The sequence below is a fragment of the Eschrichtius robustus genome, chromosome 3 (genome assembly GCF_028021215.1).
Source record: "Eschrichtius robustus isolate mEscRob2 chromosome 3, mEscRob2.pri, whole genome shotgun sequence".
Lineage (NCBI taxonomy): Eukaryota > Metazoa > Chordata > Mammalia > Artiodactyla > Eschrichtiidae > Eschrichtius > Eschrichtius robustus.
The window spans coordinates 96,184,389-96,205,200 of record NC_090826.1 but is presented as its reverse complement, the minus strand read 5'-3'; the positions used below and the strand labels follow the sequence as shown (position 1 = coordinate 96,205,200).

The 20,812-nt window shown below is 46.6% G+C and overlaps 1 protein-coding gene across 3 annotated transcripts in view; it reads right to left on the bottom strand.

Moving 5' to 3' along the window:
- ELAPOR1 (endosome-lysosome associated apoptosis and autophagy regulator 1) overlaps positions 1–20,812 on the bottom strand; it is a 67,951-nt gene that overhangs the window by 21,707 nt on the left and 25,432 nt on the right. The window contains exons 2-7 of one of the 3 annotated variants that reach the window (XM_068538098.1): positions 10,525–10,645; positions 8,031–8,223; positions 2,034–2,181; positions 1,484–1,564; positions 461–566; positions 179–328 (exon numbers count right to left, since the gene is read on the bottom strand). In XM_068538098.1, coding sequence (XP_068394199.1) covers positions 179–328; positions 461–566; positions 1,484–1,564; positions 2,034–2,181; positions 8,031–8,223; positions 10,525–10,645 — 799 coding nt within the window. The remainder of the gene's footprint in view (positions 1–178; positions 329–460; positions 567–1,483; positions 1,565–2,033; positions 2,182–8,030; positions 8,224–10,524; positions 10,646–20,812) is intronic. The other 2 variants (XM_068538100.1, XM_068538099.1) reach the window with 2 other exon arrangements.

Sequence of the window (20,812 nt, the reverse complement as noted above, 5' to 3'; positions counted from 1 at the left end):
GAATGATTTCATTTCAAGAGTGATTGGTGGATTAGCTGGGCTCTTCCAGGGCCCAGAAAGCAAGGGCTTAAGAAGAATCGTCTTCAGCTTAGCCAAAAGGACGGCTCCACTTCCTGTCTGTCCCTGTGTATATGTTGGTACCCCCCCACCAAACTCTTCCCGCCCTCAGAAACATCACCTGAATATTTGTCAGGGTCACACTGGTGGCAAGAAGTCTCTCCCTTATTGGAATAAGAGTTAGCTGGGCAAAGTTTGCAGCAAGAGGAACCCTTCTGGTCTGCGTATGTGCCTGGTTTGCAGGGGAAGCATTCTGAAGTGTAGGCCACTCCTAGGGAGGAAGAACAACATAGGAAAGCAAGAACTGAGCCTAGAGACTGAGCCCCCTGAGGACCCACCCACACCCTCCCTGCTGAAGTCAGCGTCAGACCCCAGACCCAACCCCATTCTCCGTTCTCCGTACCTGTTATGGCGATGTTTCTCACCAGCACAGGCTTAGAAACTTTGGACCACACTGAGAAAGCTGTGGTTCTCCAGTAGAGGACGTTATTGCCTCGATTTAGTTCGACCTAAAAACCACACAAACAGGAGGAGTTAGTTCAGTCACAGAGACAGGTATTGCTAATCCATTGCATTAGCCTCCTGTTGGGATCCCTCCCCTTGCAGTCTGCAAGGCAGTGCCTATTCTGCTCCTCTCCCTCAACTTCCTCAGCGTTGCCCTTCCTCCCAGCTTGGCTCAGCTCCTCTCTCCTTCTTTTTTTTAAAAATAAATTTATTTATTTATTTATTTATTTTTGGCTGCATCGGGTCTTCGTTGCTGTGTACGGGCTTTCTCTAGTTGCAGCGAGCAGGAGCTACTCTTCGTTGCGGTGTGCAGGCTTCTCACTGCGGTGGCTTCTCTTGTTGCACAGCACGGGCTCTAGGCACACAGGCTCAGTAGTTGTGGCGCATGGGCTCAGTTGCTCCGCAGCATGTGGGAATCTTCCCGGACCAGGGATTGAACCCGTGTCCCCTGCATTGGCAGGCGGATTCTTAACCACTGCGCCACCAGGGGAGCCCTCCTCTCTCCTTCTAAGGCTCCTCTTACAACCCTCTCATGCCCTCTCCCACTTCTCCCTCAGTCACATATACCGTGAGCATTTCTATGTTGAGACCAATGAAGGGACCTGAAGATCCTGACAACAGGGTGGCTGAAACTCCCTCATTCTTCTCTGGTTCTATTTATCCATGCCCCAGCCCCAGAAGACTGGGCCCTTTAAAGCTGGAAAGCTGCTGGTCCTTGGGGTCAAGCCAGAGGAGTGAGCCAGTTCACATCCATATTATGTCAACTCAAGAGGAGAGAAGCTATAGCATCCTCATGTTGTCAGACAACTGCCCTCTAGGGAGAGAAGAGTGGAGGCCCAGATGGGGAGGAAACACTCTTTGGAGGAAAGGCCCTTGGTCCCTTTTCTGGAATCTCCAGGGAGAAGGCTGCTCTGATACTCACACTGTGGAATTCCCATCCTTTCTCTGTGGTTTTCATCCACCTCGAGTCATCTGCATTGGGCTGGCACTGGTCATTCTGAACCTGAGGCAGCAGGAATTTGAGATCAGAGTCTCTCAGCTTTCTAAGGAAATGAGTTGCTTACCCCATGATGCCCCAGCCCTCCAGAGGGCCCTTCTTATGGGAGAAGGACTGAGCTCAAAAGTCATGAGATTTGAAGTATGGCAAGAGCTAGTTACACACAAAAAATGTCAGTACGTTGACACTAAAGAAATTATGCGTAACTCAGAGCTGTTACGTGCTGTTTTCATGTCTGAACAGGGCAGAACACCTAGGAAACTCCCAGACTCTATCTACTCTTCCCCCCAGGGTCCTAAGACTTCTGCCTTTCTCTTTGCCTCTTGAAGCCTCAGCTCACTTTGACTACAGTTCTCTCCAGAGGGAAAACAACTGTGAAAACTTCCCAAGCAGGACTATGCGTGTGATTCCTGTAAATGAGTCTGAGCCTCGGAGGGTCTTTACCTCCCACCTTCCCCCTCAGCCAGGGGCTTACAAAAAACTCGAAGATGATGCTGGAGTCTGGGTAGTAGTATTCAAAGTTAACAGTGCCAGACTGCTTCAGGTTCACGGCGTACATCAGCGTGGCCGTGCACTCATCCGTGTTGGAGGAGATATAGTCACCCAGAGGAACCCACTTGGACCTGTGAGGGAACAGGAGCCAAGTTCACAGTCAGGAGCCCAGCCCACCAGGGCTTGTGCGATATGCAGGTCTCATGTCCTGCTAGGTCTCTGCAGAATTCCAGACTTGTGATTCACAAGTGGAAGCTTACACCTGAAAATGCTCAGTGAAGAATGACCTCCAAGTCAAGGAGCCTGGAGGTACAGCCAAGAGGAGGACAGGTAGGTGTACCTCCACATTATGCAGAACTACCCAGAAGATAGACGGCAGGTAAGGTTGTGGATAGGGGGGAGGTAGATAATATTTATTGGTTGCTTACTATCTCCCAGATGATGAACTACATATTTTACACTCATGATTTCTTTCTATCAGTAAGAGGAAATGCAATTTTGTCCCCATTTAATGGATGATAAAACAGAGGCTTGTTGAGTGCCTTGCCCAGTATAACACAGCCAGCAAGTGACAGGGCTGAGATTCAAACCCAGGTTTGCCTAACTCAAAGCTGTCAAAGAAAGTTAGTAGATAAAGCTATTCTTCAGGACTCAGAAGTCCATCCAGTCTAATCCACCCATTTTTTTGTTTTTTGGTTTTTGTTTTTGTTTTGAAATGTCCACTTTTAGATGCTACTAGGAACTGGTTTTTATGGGAAGGGGGAAGGGAGAAGGCATGTTGATTTTGTTTTCTAAATACCTCTACTGTGTCTACCCTACCCAAGGGCTCTTCCTTCTCCTCCCCGCATGTCCCTCAGCTCTGAATCAGCCCCAGCTCGCCTCCCTGCATCCAGTCCTCTGCTTCCTCCAATCCCTTCTCCACAGTGTGGCTGGAGAGAGCCTCCAGAACACAAATCTGACCCTGTCACTTCCCTGCTTGAAACTCTGACTCCCTGTTGCCCTTAGGATGGGGTTACGAACTCCTCACCCACTCTCTATGCTCCAGCCCTACAGCATTTCTTTCAATTCTTCTGCCAAACTTTCTCTCACCTCTGGCTCTTCCCACACACTGTTCTCTCTTCCTGGAACAAACTTCCTCCTCCCTCCATCTATTTAATTCCTACTCGTGTCTTAGAGCAAACGTCACCTAATCTGAGAAGTCCTCCTTGACTCCTTTACCTGCCTCTGCTACGTGTGCCCTCAGCTCTCACTGTTCCCTTTCTCAAAATCACAATCCTCCTGTATTTCATTTAAACATGTTATGAAATATTTAAGACCCGCCACCCTGCTTAAGAAATGCAACACAGCAGAAGTCTTGGTGTACCCCTGGCTAATCTCAACCCCCTCTGCATCACACACACCTTTCCCCACTGTCAAGTAACCACTTTCCTGAATTTGGTGCTTGACGTCCCCATGTGGTTCTCTGCCCTTCACTAATTATGTATGTATTTCTAAACAATATACTGTATGATAGCATTTTGCATGTTTTTTTTTTTAAAGGACATTTTTTTTTAAATACTTATTTTATTTAATTAATTAATTAATTTATGGCTGTGTTGGGTCTTCGTCTCTGTGAGGGCTTTCTCTCTAGTTGCGGCAAGTGGGGCCACTCTTCATCGCGGTGCGCGGGCCTCTCATTATCGCGGCCTCTCCCGCTGCGGAGCACAGGCTCCAGACGCGCAGGCTCAGCAATTGTGGCTCACGGGCCTAGTTTCTCCGCGGCATGTGGGATCTTCCCAGACCAGGGCTCGAACCCATGTTCCCTGCATTGGCAGGCGGATTCTCAACCACTGCGCCACCAGGGAAGCCCCATTTTGCATGTTTTTATATCTTATGTGCTCATGGATTCTGAAACTTGCTTTTTTTCCCTCAACACGTATAATGATTGTGGGATTCATCCATATCCATATTCACACGTGAACAAAAGCTCTTCTTTCACTTTTACCAGTATATAAGATTGCTTTCTATGGTTTGCCCATATTTATTTATGCATTACTTGTTGACAGACATCTAGATTGTTTCCAATTGTTTGCTATTGTGCACACTCTTGTTAGGAACATTCTCACACGTCTCCCTCTACGCATATTTGAGTGGAAAGCCTGGGGGTAGAACTGCTGGGTCACAGGGTATGTGAACCTCCAACTTTACCAGCTATGGCCACGTTGTGCTCCAGAGTGGCTGTCGTCAACTGCACCCACCCGCAGTGAAAGACAGTTCCTCTTGCTCCACATCCTCCCCACATCTGGAATGGTCAGACGTTAAAATTGTTGCCAATATGATACGGTAGGACAGAGTGTCTCAGTGGGCTTTAAATCTTATTTCCTTAACTATCAGTGAGGTTGAGCATCTTTTCGTAGTTTATTTGCAATTTGGTTTCCTCTTCTGGTCATACTTTAATTCTTCTTGAATTGCCTGTCTTCCTGCCTGTCTTGTCGATGCTGTGAGGGCAGAGACCAAACTTAACTTGCTCACTTCTGTGTCCCTAGCACTAAGCCCTGGACCTGGCACATAAGAGGGCCTCAGGGCATTAAACAGATGAATGTGGGAAATGGGTGATCAAAGACAATCCCACTATTTCACTGCTGTGCCTGAGACCAGCCCAGGTCTCCAGTGATTAATAATGGTCAGTTCAGGGGACTTCAGATTAGTCCACTGTTTTCCCCCTGTGTTTGTCAGAATAACATGGTACTTCCAGCTCTTCAACAGTTAGTGTTATTCTCAAATGGAAGCGTATCCAAAATACCTAAGCTGAGCTCATCCAAGATACCCAGCTAACCTAACAGTACTGATTTCTCCTTGTTAAAAGAGACAGCACTTAAAGCTGATGTGCTCACAGCATCAGCTATAAATAACTCCTGAAGGTGGATGAATAATTAAAAGGATGCCGTAAGTGGATTACCTTTGCAAAATGCATCACAATTCTGACTTTTGTCAGAGCTGTCCCTGGTGGAGATCGTTTCACGTTCAATAATAACAACATGTCTTGATTGATTTCTAGTGCCAGGCATCGCTCCAAATCTTTACAAGTATCATTTCATTTCATCCTTACCACAGCCTCTAAGAAGAGTACTATTTTTATCACTGGTTCTTAGAATGAGGACACCAAGGCATGGAAGAGATTAGGAACCTGCCCTCAGTCGTTTAGCTGTGATCTGCTTATACCTGCTTTGTTTTGCCATGGCCCTGGGGAAAAGGGAGGCAAGTTTTCAAAGAGGAATTCTCACATGGTGGCCACCCAGACACACTGCCAAGCTCACACTGGGTAGCACTGTTTATAAATTCAGGTCAGAAAGAAGAAACTGTACAGGAAAACTTAGAAGCTTCCAAAGTTTGAGACCCTTTTTAATGCTTTCTCTCATCCTTGTTTCACCTTCACAGTATTTGGTCTTCTGTTCTTTCTCCTCCATGAACGTACAGCATCCTTTCCACGACTCCCTTTTCACTCTTATCCCCTTTTGCTTATCCCAGTTTTGGATCTGAGGACTGTTTCCATCACCTTAGTCCTGGGACATTTACCCAGTGACCAAGGATGATTCCCTGAAGGCTCAGGATCCTGCCATGGAGACTCCATTCAGTTGGCCTGTTTTGTTTCCAATTATTTATTTTGTGTCTGCTTTGTGCCAGGTGTTAGATACTGGAGACACAGCAAAGCACAAGACAGCCCTGACCCCCTCCCTCTTGGAGCTTGCATTCTATTTCTAGTGGAGGAGACAGAAACTTATCACACAGTTAATCACATAGTAATAACTATGGTAAGTGCCATAAGGAGAAATACAAGATGATGTATGTGTGTGTAACAGGGGCCTGTGGGGTCAGGGATGGCTTCTATGAGGCAGTCACTTTTAGGCAGAGACCCGAGGGTGAAGCAGGAGTCAGCTGGGGGAAGAGTTGCAGAAGAGCGTGTTAAAGGTGCCAGGAGGGCGGGAGCATGGTGGCCAGCGTGGCTGGAGCTCTGTAAGCAGGAGGAGAGGCACTGGAGAGAGGCTGGAAGAAGGGGCAGGGGGCAGAGGCCCTGCAGGCTGTGACAACGTATTGGATTTTATTCCAGTGGGAATCCACAGAATCCAGAGTTCTGAGCAGCAAAGTACTGTGATTGGGCTTGTGTTTAAGAAGATCAGTCTGGCTGCTGAGTGGACAGTGGCCTGGAGGAAGCTGGGGTTGGAAGCGGGGACCAGCTGGGAGGCACTAGAGGCAGAGCAGGTGGGAGGCGCCACTGGCCGGGGTTAGTTTGGGGGCAGTGGGCTTGGATTCAGGTAAATACACAGTCGAGCAGGAAAGCCGGACACTTGGTGACCTGATAGCAGCTGCTATTGCCTTTCTGGGGCACGGTGGGGAAATCACAAACCCTCTCTAGGTGGCCATTTCCTCTCCATTTCTCCTTTTTCCCCCTCCCGGGAATGTCGTGGGATGCCTTAAGATCCAGGCCCTGAAGCAGTCTGTGCTGTGGAAACACAAGCCGTTTTGAACAGACCCACATCCGGCCTCGCTGAGAGAGAATGATTTCTGGACTTTCACTGCTTCCCCAGACAGGGAGAAACCCTGCTTTCACGCGCGTGGGGACTGACCCACTGAGCCAGGCCTGTGCCTTGTCCAGGGTCAGTCACATTCTCTGTTAGGACTAAAATGGGGGTTGCTTGTCTTAACCCACACATTCCCTCTCCTTCCAGCTTGAATCCTCTCCAGCTTTATCTCTGCTGCCAACGTTGTCATGCTAATGATTTTGACTCATAATATTGAACTCTAAAATAACATTAAAATTGGACTGTTAGAAGCCTCCTGCCTGGCTCAGACAATGGCGCTTCTAGGAGATTTAAGTATAGGAATGGGAGACATTGCTCCCACCTTTAGAAATCCAGGTGTAATACAATTAATCCTTTTTTATCCTTTTGATTGCTTGGGTATAAGAGAAACTTTCATGTACTTTTCTCCTGTATTCTTTGTCAATATTTAACAGAGAGCAGAGGACGATTGTCTTTTACATCTATGCATCCCCCTACTTTTCCTCTCTAGGACTGGATATTGCCTTGCACGCACTAAATGTTATTTGAAGGTAGCAGCATGGGGCAGTGGAAAGCTTGGACCGGGTGTGAATTCCAGTCTCCCAGTTGTAAGCTAGGTAACGAAGGACAAGTCACTGAACCTCACTGAGCTTCCAGTTCCTCATCTGTGTAATGGGAACAATAATATCTATTTCACTGTCACAAGGGTTCTTGTGAGGATTAGAGAAAATAATAGACGTAAAGCATCCAGAATAGTGCCTGAACTATAGAAGGCACATCATTTAATTCCAGGGATAGGATACTCCCATCCCTGGAATTAAATATCCAGAGATTTGATAAGGATAGCTCACCTGTTCTGTAAGCACCCTGGGCTGAGCCTTTCAATTACTGAAAAGATTTCCTTCTGAGCTGGAGAATTTTCCGGTCATCAGGGTCTCAAAGGGTTTGGAAGATCTCAGCCATCACTGACCAAAGGTCTGGTCCTACTTTATCCTCCCAAACCCATAAACTCAGACCAGTTTTAGAAGCTAGCACCAAAGCCAGGAAGATACCCAAGGCTTTGCACATGGTGTTGCAATCAAGTTGACGAAGTTTATTGGCTGATCCAAAATTCCATAGTGGAATCCAGTTGGATTTTGTTTTAACTGGACTGGGCCATTTAACCCTTGTTGAGCTTATCCACCTGTCTCTATCTCCCCGTGTTTTTCACCTGTCACAAATACCTGTCAGTCGCTGGGAAGCTTAGGTCAGTAGGGTTGGGCTGATGTGGATGTCACGTCCAGCAGTCCAGTGGGGCCCTGCTCTAGCCCTCACCCCCAGGCGCAGGAGAGGAGGCTGTGGAGTGCTCCCTGCAGCCCCCTCCCCAGTACGGGGAGCAGGGAGGTAAGAGGGGCGTGGGGCTAAGGGGGTGGGTGCAGAGTGTGGGGAGAGGGGCGACTCACAAAGTGCAGTTCTCAGTGGAATCTGTGGTGCTGTCCTCGATCTCCATGTTGGTTGAGAGGCTGGCAAAGCCATGGGGCAGCTCATCCCACTCGTCGAAGCGGATGCCTGTGCCCAGGGAGTAGCGGCCCTCAGCACACGGCTTACACGCCTGGTCCTTCATGTCCAGAAACTCCCCGGCTTTGCAAGAGAAGGCTGGAACACAGAGCGGGGACAAGGGTGGGTGGTGAGGCTGCTGCCACGCAGGAGAAGTGGGTGGGTTGTGTGCATCCTAGGGGGAGGACCGGAGGATGGAGACCTGGGAGCTTCCCCCACTAAGATTTGGAGCCAGGGCGCATCTTGTATGATTCCACTTCCATGGAATGTCCAGAATAGGCAAATCCATAGAGACAGAAGGGAGATTTGTGGCACCAGGGACTTGGGGGAGGGGGCGTGGGGAGAGATTGCTAATGGATATGTTTCTTTTTGGGGTGATGAAAATGTTCCGCGATTAGATAGTGGTGATAGTTATGCAACTGTGTGAATATTCTAAAGCCACTGAACTTTATAACCTACAGGGGTGAATCTTCTGATGTAAATTATATCTCAATAAAGCTGTTATTTTATTCTATTTACTCTATCTATCTGTTTATTTATTTATTTATTGGCCAAACCACACCACATGGCTTAAAGGATCTTAATTCCCTGACGGGGGATTGAACCTGGGCCACGACGGTGAAAATGCCGAGTCCTAACCACTGGACTGTCAGGGAATTCCCAAGCTGATATTTAAAAAAAAAAAGATTTAGGGCCTTGTTGCAGGACTTTGGGTTTGTCCCTGTCAGTCTCGTTTCCTAAGGGGTCTAAGGGGTAGCCTCAGCCATTCTGAGAGCTCTCCAGTGAAGAGCATGTTCTCTCGTGCTGACCCCTCTGAATGGCACCTAGCCCTTCAGCCTTGAACTTCCCCCTTGAGTTTTTGGCCTCTGTCTTCTCCTTTCTGGTCCCACTGCCACCGTACTAGTTGGGATTCTCGTGACCTGTTAGCTCAACCATCGCAATGTCCTCCTAACTAGTTCCCTGTTTCTTGTTTTTGCTCATTCGGTGGTCAGAAGTATCTTTCTAAAACACTCATAGGTACTATTATTTCTGTTATTTAAAAAATAATCAGGCACCATCCCCACTTTTGGTTATAGAATTAAGCTGTCAGCCTGGCATTCAAATTCTTCCCCAATTTTCCCCCAACCTAACTTTCCGGCTTGATCTCCCACTACAAACCTTTCTCCACCCTACTCCCATCCATCCCCTCCCTGTGTTGCCTCCACCCCAGCCCACATGCTCTTCTCTGAATGTGTCTGATGTTCTCCCACCTCCAAGCTTTTGCTCGAGTGGTTCTCCCAGCGGTTCCTGATCCCTAAGCATCCATAACTCCCATTCTTTTCACCTCATACAACACATCATATTGATGTGTGCCTCCCACTAGGCTCTGAGCTCCTCTAGGGACGGTGGCTCAGCGACTGGCGCAGACATAGCAGGGGCTACATAAAGTCTGCTGAAAAAAATGAATGGATGAACGGGTGTCTGCTCCTTCCACCAGACTGTACGCTTCTGAAGGCGGAGACTGTGCCTTATTTATCTTTGTGGTTCACATAGCAGGTGCACATAGTGCTCAAGAACGCTGGCCAAGTTTACTGAAGATGGCTCATTTGTTTCCATTAGTCACACCTCAGTTCTACTCAGATCTTAGCAATGTCCATTCATGGATTTAACAAGTATTTATTTGCTCACCTGCTGAACCAGGCACCAGGTTAAGCTTATTTTAGATTTTAAATGCCCTCAATCTCCTTTCCAAATTTTCAAGTATTCTTTGATTCTAGTTCCTGATTTTTATTGTTATCCACTGCCCCCTTATGCATTTCTAAAAAGAACAGCTCAGGGGAAATAGCTGCCAGTGGTAGAAAAGTTGTAGCTGCAGAGTCCCAGAGGTGGGGTGGGAGCTGCAGGGAAGTCACTGCCTTTCCGGCTGCACGGTCAGCTCCACAGTCAGGGAAGATTCTTGTTCCCTGAAGTAATGCCCAGTGCATTATAAAGGTCTGTCTCTGCAGAAAGTTATCTTCTCTGGCTTCTTTTTCAAGAATGACTGCAAATCACAATCTTTCCTAAATGAGTGACTATGGCTGGTGAGTGTAGGTTGGAGAGAAATGCACAGCCAAAAAAAGAAAATGTATGTAAACAGAGAAAATAATCTAAGTGGCACACAGCCGGAATTATTTTTACTTTATACCCTGATGGGATTTAAATCTGAAAATAAAACAAAAGTAAATTGAGATACCCAGTTTGCATCCACGAAATAACACTTCTGCACCAAATCTCAAGAGGTTTGGGGATGAGGACTGACGGCGTGGGAGGGGGGCGGGGTGAGATCTGATTCCTCAAGGCAGCCGCACTGTCAGGAAGGGCCTAACTTGGATGGCAGGAGGCATGGGGCAGAGGCCAAAGCTGAGAGGCAGGGCTGCTTACAGCACTCGGTGCCCTTGACGGGGTCAGGGAGGCTGGTGCACAGGCCCGGGGTATGCGGCACGGCGACCCTCCACCTGGAACCCGTGCTGTCACACGCAGTGTACTCGTAGTGGTACTCAGACTGCAGATGAGAGAAGAGTGGGCACAATGTGCATTAGTAGTGGTCAAACATTAACAGCTTCCTACCCACTTCCTGCCCAGTACGAGGGCTACTGACACTCATCATCACAGTAACGGGCCCTGGGACCCCGGCAGAGAACAAGGCATCATGGAACCAAATGATTGTTATCAAGCACGTACAGGAGCTACGGTTATTGGATCATTCCTCTCCACCGGCCATGGTCTAGTCCCTAGAAACCCTTTTTTTTTTTTCTTTTTTAAATGACTCTCTTTGCGGTTGTGTATAAATGTCCTGATAGGCCAGAGGAATGTGAGAAGGTAACTAAAGAACAGGCTACAAACAGGTGGAATTTTTCTTGTCCCAAACTGCAGAATTTATGAGCAGGGACTGGTCCATGAAAAATTTACAAAGGATTGTCACAAAAGCTGTATTTCTATTTCCCTGATTTCCTTGCATTCTTCACGCTGTCTCCTGCCCAGAAAAACTATGAATTCCCACCTCGAATTTTATGAAAATGTCACATTTAGCCCAGGCAGGTGATGGGTTCTCATCACATGAGCCTATTCACGCCTAATTTCTCTGTGCAATGAAAACTCACAGTTCAGTTGCTTTACCTGAACTAAGAATAAACTGAATAACAACAACAAAACTGCCAAATCAAGCATTAAATAAAACAGCAAGAGCCACAACAAAAATCATCGAAAGCACTACTTGGGAAAAAGAAAGCACAATAAACGTGCCAAATACTCTTCAACACTTCTTACTCTTTTAAATCTCATAATAAACAACAGTCCATAGAATTAATGTGATTTTGGCTCTGATAAGCATTTTACAATCCTCACTTACCAAAAACTATATTCAAGCCCTAAAGTACTTTGTATTACTGTATCCATAAGAAAAATAGAATTAATGTCCACCTTCTACCCATATGAAAGGATGATTGCATAATATATAAATGCAAGGAGCTGGGGCTAAAACTGAGACAGTTTGAAGTTGGCTAACCTAAGAATGTATCAGAACCAAAAAAAGAAATCTTTACTTTTTGGAGGGGGTAAATAAACTGCCTTTCATCTCTTCTAAGATGCACATTTCTTTCACATTTTAACACCTGTGAAGTCAAGTTGTGGCTTATAACTGACACAATTAAGGAAGCATCGTGTCATGTTTTAACCGATGGAGTTTTTCCTTTCTTTTTGGTACCTAAAAAACAGTTCAATTTCTCCTGTGCTAGCTTGGGTTCTCGTGGCTTCCATGGAACCTTAGACACACTAGGGGTTCCCTGTACCTTATGCTATTCACTCCAGGCCCATCTACTAAGCATAGGCTTTCTTTTGATCTTAGAAGCAGTGTTATTTCAGACTTGTGGAAACACAGTAAACATGTTGTTTCTTGATTTGTAGTTTCAGAAACTTAGGGTGATGAGAGAACAATTTTAGAGCTCTATTTTTATTGTCTTCTATTATAAATATTTACCAAATATATATTGTCTGCCCAGCACTTAGAGGTACTAGATGTTGTGTCCAGTGTGGCTCAGGACAGCGACGCAGAAACTGGGCACTTTCATCCAGAGTCAGCAGATGCGGAGGAGGAGGAGGAGTTGGGGGAATTGTGAGCCTAACTTTTGATGAGAAGCTTTAGCTTTAGATTAGATGTCAGTGTCATCTAGCAAAGAAAGAACATCTGGGTGGGAATTCTTTGTGCCCTTGAGCTACCATCACTCTGGATCTACTTTTCCTCTTAATTCCATTCTTTTCTTCATCCCAGAGGACTCTGAGGATAAATAAGGCAACTACACATATATCAATTCAGGTCTAAAAATGATACTCTCCAAAGGGTTTTGCTGCAAGAAAGAGGGGCAAAATCCACAGTATGTAAATTAAATGGAGAATTGAGTGAATCAGGCAGAACGGATTCAATGTTCTGCCCTCGAACGTAATTATGCCTGTCATTTGCACAGTGCTTTTACATTCCCAAACACCATCTTATTTGATCCTTAAACTCCCCAGAAGGCAAGCAGAGCAGGGGGTGTTTCCTCCATTGCACAGATGAGTAAACACTCTCCATGGGGTGAAATGGCTTGTCCAAGGTCACACAGCTGGTAAGTCACTGAGCTAGAACTCAGGCTTTGCTACCAGGAATCTTCCACCCTCATAAGTCCCATCAAACACAAACTCACACTGAGCGAAATTTAACAGCCAAATCTAAAAATTAAGCAAGGCAGTGTTGGTTGTCTGCCAGCAGCCAGGCTTGCTTCTGAGGCCTGAGAATTGGTGTTAAAACATCTAATCTTTTCGAGCAGATCATTTCAGTCACTCTGACTGCATTTGGCCTCTTGGAGACACATGGGCCAAGCCTGCTTCTCTTTGCATCGTCTTTCATTTGGTGTCCCCTGGGTCCCGCTCTGGTGGGAGGTTTACCAGGAAAATGGTGGTTCCGAACCTTAGAAAGTTTCCCTTTCAATATGTGCTACTTTACGTCATGTCACTTGGGGATATTTACACTACCCAATGTGACTGGCTGTGCTGCAGCTGTTTCAAATCTGAACTATACTTTGCGATCTCACCATCCAAGACATAGGCTTAGGCAGACAGTTAAATCAGAGACATAACTGGCAGCGCTCCTCAATTATATTCAGAGTTCTGTGAACAAATCAATTCCCCCACAGTACCTCAGTTTAACCAGTGATCTGTCTTTGAGAGCATACGGTCTGCATAATATACAGATTCACAAAGGAGACACACGAATAGATTTAATTCATATGTCCAGCATACAATTCCTTGTTCTCCCCATTCACAAAGATATGACACAAATCACAATTTTAAATGGGGCACAGGAAGCAGTGGCTGCTGCCTGTTCATCGGGGAAAGAAGGGAAGGGTTTGAAAACGAGGGGTGGGCAACTTAGTTAATCTGCCCTCCCCTAAATCACCCAGCCACATGTAATGCTCCCAGGGAGCACAAGAAATTAGAGGGAAAACCCCCAAAGCTGGAATCTGCTTTGCCAAATATTGGTAACGCTGATCTTTCAGCTCCAGAAGAACAATTCACTCAGACCCACAATGTTTGGTGTCCTTTCTGTCTGGGTAATGAGTGGACTGCTGAAATGAAAAAATAATCACCAAGCCAGGATGGTGCCTGGATGCAAATGTGTGCTTCTTTCCACCTTTCCCCCTTCTTTCAAATAACATGTCTTAGTTTTTTAAATGATTGTCAAAGTAATAGATTAGAGACTAGAGATTGGTATCACCGGTCTACAAATTAAGTGCTAGAGAGGCATGTGGTCGCTATCTACTGTGGAAAATGCACAAAGTGTAAGTTGATGAGCTGGTGCCAAAGGGATGTGGTCCACGGCACAGGTGGTGCTTAGCTTCTCTGGCACGTGCACTAAGTAAGTAGGCGAGCTAGAAGGGATTCCACACCCCATCACCACACGGGGCTCAACTTCTCTCAGCCACAGCTGCCTCATCTGGAAAATGGGGACACACAAGTACCTGCCTCATGGCAAGGCTGCTGTGTACAGTGTATATAGGCTCTCCAGAAGGCTGCCCAACTCAGAGTGTGAGTAAAGTTGAAATCTAGCTCAAGTTCTTCATGCTAGGAAGTGTGCCCAGAAAGGGGGTGCCTTTTTCCCACGGGTAGTAGGTTGGTTGTGATCATAAATAAGATGATACAGGTCAAGCACTTAGTGCAGTAGGTTTTTCAATCTTCAAAACATCTTAATGGAGTAGGTATTATTATTTTGCCATTTTACTGATGGGAAAACTGAGGCGTCAAGAGGTGAAGTTACCTTCTCAAGGCCACATAGCCTGGAGATTGCCAAGCTAGGACCGAACCCAGGCAATCCGAGTCCGTAGCCTGTGTTCCAGGCTGCTGGTGTTTGAGGGCAGCCTGTGTGGGCTACAGTCACACTCAGTGAAAGTGTGTCTGGGGCCCGGCACTGGCACTCAAGCTGCTAAAAACTTTGCAACAAAAGCCAAGGCATCAAAACCTTGTGAACAGGGCCCAAAAGGGAAGTAGTCAAGCCTGGCGCCGTGTGGAATGGGAAGGCTGAAAGGCACTTAAACCTGGTTGGAGGACCTCCCCGTCAGGGACGCCTGTGGTTCTTGCCTGCCCACTATCCACAGCTCCCTCCCATGCAGCAGAGCCTCTTTGGAGGATACATTCCCCTCCTTATTCTATTCCATCTAGGCGGGATTGTCAGATGAGGTGGCCATCTGTCCTCTGCCAAGGCATGGACACACGGCCCACACAAAGGAAACCAGAGGCTCTCTCCAGGTAAGCAGGAGATGGGATGAGGGCGTGAGGCCACTTCGCCGTGAGTAGGGACCTGAAGTCAGTGGGAACTCAGGGAAGGATGAGGCAGGAAAGTGGGCTAGCTGGGGATAAGCCCCTCCTTACTTCTCAGCTCTACCTAGGGCTGGCGTTGGTTCCCCTCCCCAACCAAAATCCACAGCAGTTCATAAAGCTGAAAATTATGCCAGGTGAAATAAGCCAGTCACAAACGAACAAATACTGTCTGATTCTGCGTATATGAGGTGCGCAGAGTAGTCAAGTTCAGGAAAAGAGAAAGCAGAACAGTGGTTGCCAGCGGCTGGGCCCCTGAGTACAGAGTTTCAGTTTTGCAAGATGAAAATAACTCTGTTGATGGATGGTGGCGACGTTAGCACAACAACGTGAATGTCCTTAATGCCCGAACTGTACACTTAAAAATGATTAGGATGGTACATTTTATGTTATGTGTATTTTATCACAATTTTTAAAAAAAGTTATGCTACAGGAACATGCCCAATCTCTGACTTATCCTAACAAGTCCCCCAGAGAGTAGAAGCAGGATCATCTGATAGTCTAAATTTAAGAAATATCCCCCAAATAAGATTATGTATGTCAGCCAATTGGATGGCCAAGTTCAAGAGGGAGCAGTGGAGGAAGGAGTAGAAGACAACAGACTGGAGTGGACATCATGACAGTCTCCCTGGAGATGCCCATGGTGGTTCCCTGATGCTTATGTGTTTGCCATTGACAACTCTTTGAAAGCATTGCATTGCAGTTGTGCAAATAAATATTAATGCTAAAAACTACTTTTTTTTCAAACATTCTGCTCTTTTGGAATTAAAATGTTTAAATTCTGGAAATACTGTTAACTTGGAACATGTCAGGTCTTCTACGTTCTAGGAAAATGATGTTCACTCATTCCATGTTCAACAAGTGTTTACTGAGGGCCTATTGTGTGCTAGGTTCTGGTGAAGCAGTGGTGTCTGAGACAAAGTCACAGCTCTCAAGGAGCGTAGATGTGTATGAGGTGGGGAATGTGGGGCAGGGCTGCAGTGGGGAGGAGACAGACTATAAACACTTATGCACGTGCTCATTTCCGGTATTCCACCGTTCTCTACAATTATTTGTCATAGTACACTCCTGCTGGCCCCGCTTTCTCCAGAGAAGGATCTTGATGTCTGTTATGAACTGTGTGTTTGTGTCCCTCCCGAAATTCGTATGTTGAAGCACTAAAATGATGGTATTGGGCTTCCCTGGTGGCGCAGTGGTTGGGAGTCCGCCTGCCAATGCAGGGGACACGGGTTAGAGCCCTGGTCCAGGAGGATCCCGCATGCCGTGGAGCGGCTAAGCCCATGCGCCCCAACTACTGAGGCCCGCACGCCTAGGGCCCGTGCTCCGCAGCAGGAGAGGCCACCGCAACGAGAAGCCCGCGCTAGAGAACGCCCACGCGCAGCGACGAAGACCCAACGCAGACAAAAATAATAAAATAAATAAATTAAAATGATGGTATTTGCAGGTGGAGCCTTTGGGAGATAATTTAGTCATGAGGGTGGAGCTCCCATGAAGGGAGTAGTGCCCTTAGAAGGGAAGCAGAGCTAGCCCTCTCTCTAAGGCCTGGTAAGGATATAGCATGAAGACGGCTGTCTGCAAACCAGCAAGAATGCTCTCACCAGATACTGTATCTGCCAGCACCTTGATCTTGGACTTCCCAGAACTGTGAACTTTCCAGAACTGTGAGAAATAAACTGTTCACCTTTTAAGCCACCCAGTCTATCGTATTCGGTTTTAGCAGTCCGAACAGATGAAGACAGTGTCTAGGGACTCTGGCAAAGACCGCAACATGTCTCTGACTCCAGCTTGATACGAACCATTGAACCACACTGTTTCTTTTTCAACTCATGATGGTTTGAAAGTCATGACAAGCCAGACCTGACAAAAAATAGCCTAGCTGCCTAGAAGTAACCTCTGCCACAGCAGAGCTGAGAAGACAGAGATGGCCAGCTACAACTGTCCGAGGGACAAGCACTGGTGATTGGGTGGCAGTGAGGTCTAGAGTCCACTGGCCTTCTTCCTGCCAGGGCATTTCTCCAGCCCAGCTGGCCAAGGACACTGGCAACAGGTGGCCCAGACTGACTGGAGAGTCCAAGGGCTGCTTCCCAAACAGGGCCTCCAGTTGTTAACATTGTGGGTATGGCATAGGCTGCAAAGGTCTTGGGGCCATGAGAGCTCAGTGAGCTACTAAAACAAGCAGTCAGAGAGACTAAGAACAAATGGCTTAGTTGGGCATTCGACACTCCGGGCCTCGGTCTTCTCATTTGTAAAATGAGGAAGTTGGATTTAGGCGATTTCTAGCTTCTAAGAGTCCTTCCAGTTCCAATACCTCATTATGTTATGGTTGGTGTGTGCGTGGAAATCTGTTCTTCTTTCCACCTTTTCCCCCCTTCCTTCAAAATGGCACTTCTCAGTTTTTAAAATAATTATCAAAGTAATAAATGTTAATTGTAGAAAAGCTGAAAATACAGGCTAGAATTAAAAAGAAAATTAAAATCTGCCCTAAGCCTACCAAGCAGAGATCACTAGTTGTAACGTTTTATTGTATTTCTTTTCAAATTCATTTTCTATACATGCATACGCATTTTAAAAAACAAAATGAAGATCATATGGTATGTGGTTTCTTCTTCTGACTTTTTCGTACATTTTAGGTCACAAGCACTCTCCTGTGTCTTTAAGGTTGCACCATAATTTCTCTAACCATTTTCCTGTTGTCAGACATTGAGTTTTGTCCAATTTTTCCTTATTTTAAATAGCACTACAATGAAGCTTTATGTGTATCTCTGATTATTTCCTTTGGAGAGATTCCCAGAAGTGGGATTACTAGGGTAAAGAGTATGAGTTTCTTTAAGATTCTTGATCGGGGAGGGATATTTCTAAGAGAAAACAGACATTTCTAAGTCTTTTTTATTTCTTCACTTTTTACTACAATAAATTTCAAATATATTTTTATTTTTATTTTATTTTTTTATAAACTTATTTATTTATTTTTGGCTGTGTTGGGTCTTCGTTGTTGCGTGCGGTCTTCTCATTGCGGTGGCTTCTCTTGTGGAGCACGGGCTCTAGGCGCGCGGGCTTCAGTAGTTGTGGCATGCAGGCTCAGTAGTTGTGACGCACGGGCTTAGTTGTTCCGTGGCACGTGGGATCTTCCCGGACCAGGACTCGAACCTGTGTCCCCTGCATTGGCAGGCAGATTCTTAACCACTGTGCCACCAGGGAAGTCCCTCAAATATATATTTTAAAATGACAGAATATGATGACCCTTATGTACCCATCACCTAGCCTCCATACTTACCAGTTTCTGCCATTCTTTCTCATCTACCTCTACGCAGTCCTCATTTACTTCTATCCACTCCTCCCCACTCGAAGTTGTTATTTTTTCTAGGTCTTTTTTAATTGTAGGGAAAATTTATATACATTGAAATGCACAAATCTTAACTTGTTCAATTTGGATAAATGGCTACACTTGAGTAAAACAATGACAGTGAAACAAAGAATCACCGCCCAGAGACTGCTGGGGAGAATGGTAACCCCTCGGCCACTGCCTCCCACAGACAGAACAGACAGAGCCAAGCAGAGTCTCAGATCCTGAGTCTCAGAGTCACCCAGCCAGTGCTGCACAAAGTCACAGCCACCAAGGAAGCAGGCGATCAACACAACTTGGGTTTGTCTCGGCTGGGACAGGACCTGCGTCAAGAAACAGGTTCTTAAGTAAACCCGGATTCTGACTAGAGGCCTTGGGGTCTGGACGAGGCCCCCTCCTGCTCTTCCCCCAGCTGCAGGCTCAGCCCCTTCTCCTCTCACCATCCCTGAAGGGCAGATCCTTTGGGGAGAATGTCAGTATGGGGGCCGGGTGCACCAGGCAAACACCTGAGCTGGTACAGTGGGGTCAGTTAAGTATTTGTTGGTTCAGCTGCAAATGCCACTTTGCTTGGAAAGCCTCTGACCTAGATGGGAGCAGATCTCATTAAACAATCCTGACTGTCAAGGAGAGACCAGCCCTTCACTGGGAGGGAGGAGTGAGCTCTACTTAGCACAGAACATGGAAAACCACGGTGAAATGTCAGAATTTGAACATCAGGGCCCCAAAGAGACTTTCTCTGTGGCCCAGCCCTAGCTGGGATGGATGGTTTCCCAAACTCCTGTTCTTTGTTCTTTGGGCTTTAGAGTGTCCTCACTCAGGTTTTGGGTGGATGGTCCACTGAGGCTCAGAGACACAGTGACCTTGACCTCTCAGGACCTTTCCTATTGTTCTCCAGCCCTCAGACTGGAGAGACTCCCTCTTTCCTCCCTTCTCTCCCTCCCTCCTTCCCACCCTTTTAAGACTGCTGACTCAGTAGCAGTGTCTCCTGGGCCCTAAAGGCCTAGACATACCAGCCCTCAACCTCTGGTGCCTACATCTGTCTGATCATCACAACCATCTGGAGATCACATTAAAAATACAGATTCCTGGGCTCTACCTCCAAGATTCTGATTCCCCACTAGATCTTTTTCTCCTTCCGCCCTCTTTCAAAACTCACTCTTCTATACCTCAAGACTTAAATATTTATCCCATTTGGAAGCAAGTCAGATAAATACATCTCACACAAGACAGGGATCTTTAATCTAGGACCCTGGACCACTTTCCCCATACAACCAGATACAGAATTTTAGGTATATGCATTTTTCTGGGCACTGTTTTCATCAGATCCTCTAAGGAGTCTGTTATCCAGCCCCTCACACACAGGAAAATCATTGAAATCTATAATAATGCATTCGTAATTTTTAAATGGCTTAATATTTTTATCCCACAACAGGCTGTTCACTTTTTAACAGGGGGCTGAAATATTTTAACCCAGGCACTTTCAAATTCTGCTCCAGAGTCTAGGGGTTTAGAAAGCCAGACCCTTCAAAGGGGAGTGGGGATTCCCCACTTTAATGGCGCAAGGTTGTTTTAAAAAATCTGTTTAGGGCTTCCCTGGTGGCGCAGTGGTTGAGAATCTGCCTGCCAGTGCAGGGGACACGGGTTCGAGCCCTGGTCTGGGAAGATCCCACATGCCGCGGAGCAACTAGGCCCGTGAGCCACAGCTACTGAGCCTGCGCGCCTGGAGCCTGTGCTCCGCAACAAGAGAGGCCACGATCGTGAGAGGCCCGCGCACCGCGATGAAGAGTGGCCCCCGCTCGCCGCAACTGGAGAAAGCCCTCGCACAGAAACGAAGACCCAACACAGCCATAAATAAATAAATAAATAAATAAACAAACAAATAAATAAATAAATTCCCTTCTAAAAAAAAAAAAAAATCTGTTTAACATGCTATTCTTCTCAGTTTAGGTTTTGTTTGAATCAAAAGTTCCGCACTCAAAAAAAGTTTAACACCAATCTTTACTTGAAAGAGCAAATCTGTAAAGGTGAAATTGCAGGCATGAGGCAGAATCACAGAGTTAAGGATGCCTTTTTGGCCTTCCTTTAATCCCCCTACATAGTCAGTTGTTACCTCTACCTACAAGCGATGCCCCCTCTCTCCCAGAGCAGGCACCAGCTGACACACCCCAAGCAGGCTGACCCCTGCCAGCTGTCCTCAATCTGTGTGCTGTTGCCTAGCAACACGGTGTCAGGAGCCCTGGGGCTCTCAGGAGTATGGGGGAGCCTTGGTCTTACATTGCCCCTTCTTTCACGTTTTCTATTCTACTCTGGAATTCCAGATTCCATTCTGATCAAATACAGCAGAGATGGTGCTTGGTGTCCCCAGCAGGACCTGCCCTGCTGGTTTGGCCATGGACACAACACACAAAGCAGATACGGGGTCTCTACACCCAGCTGGGGCAGTTTGTGGCACCATGCTCTAGGCCAGACAGGCCCCTGACC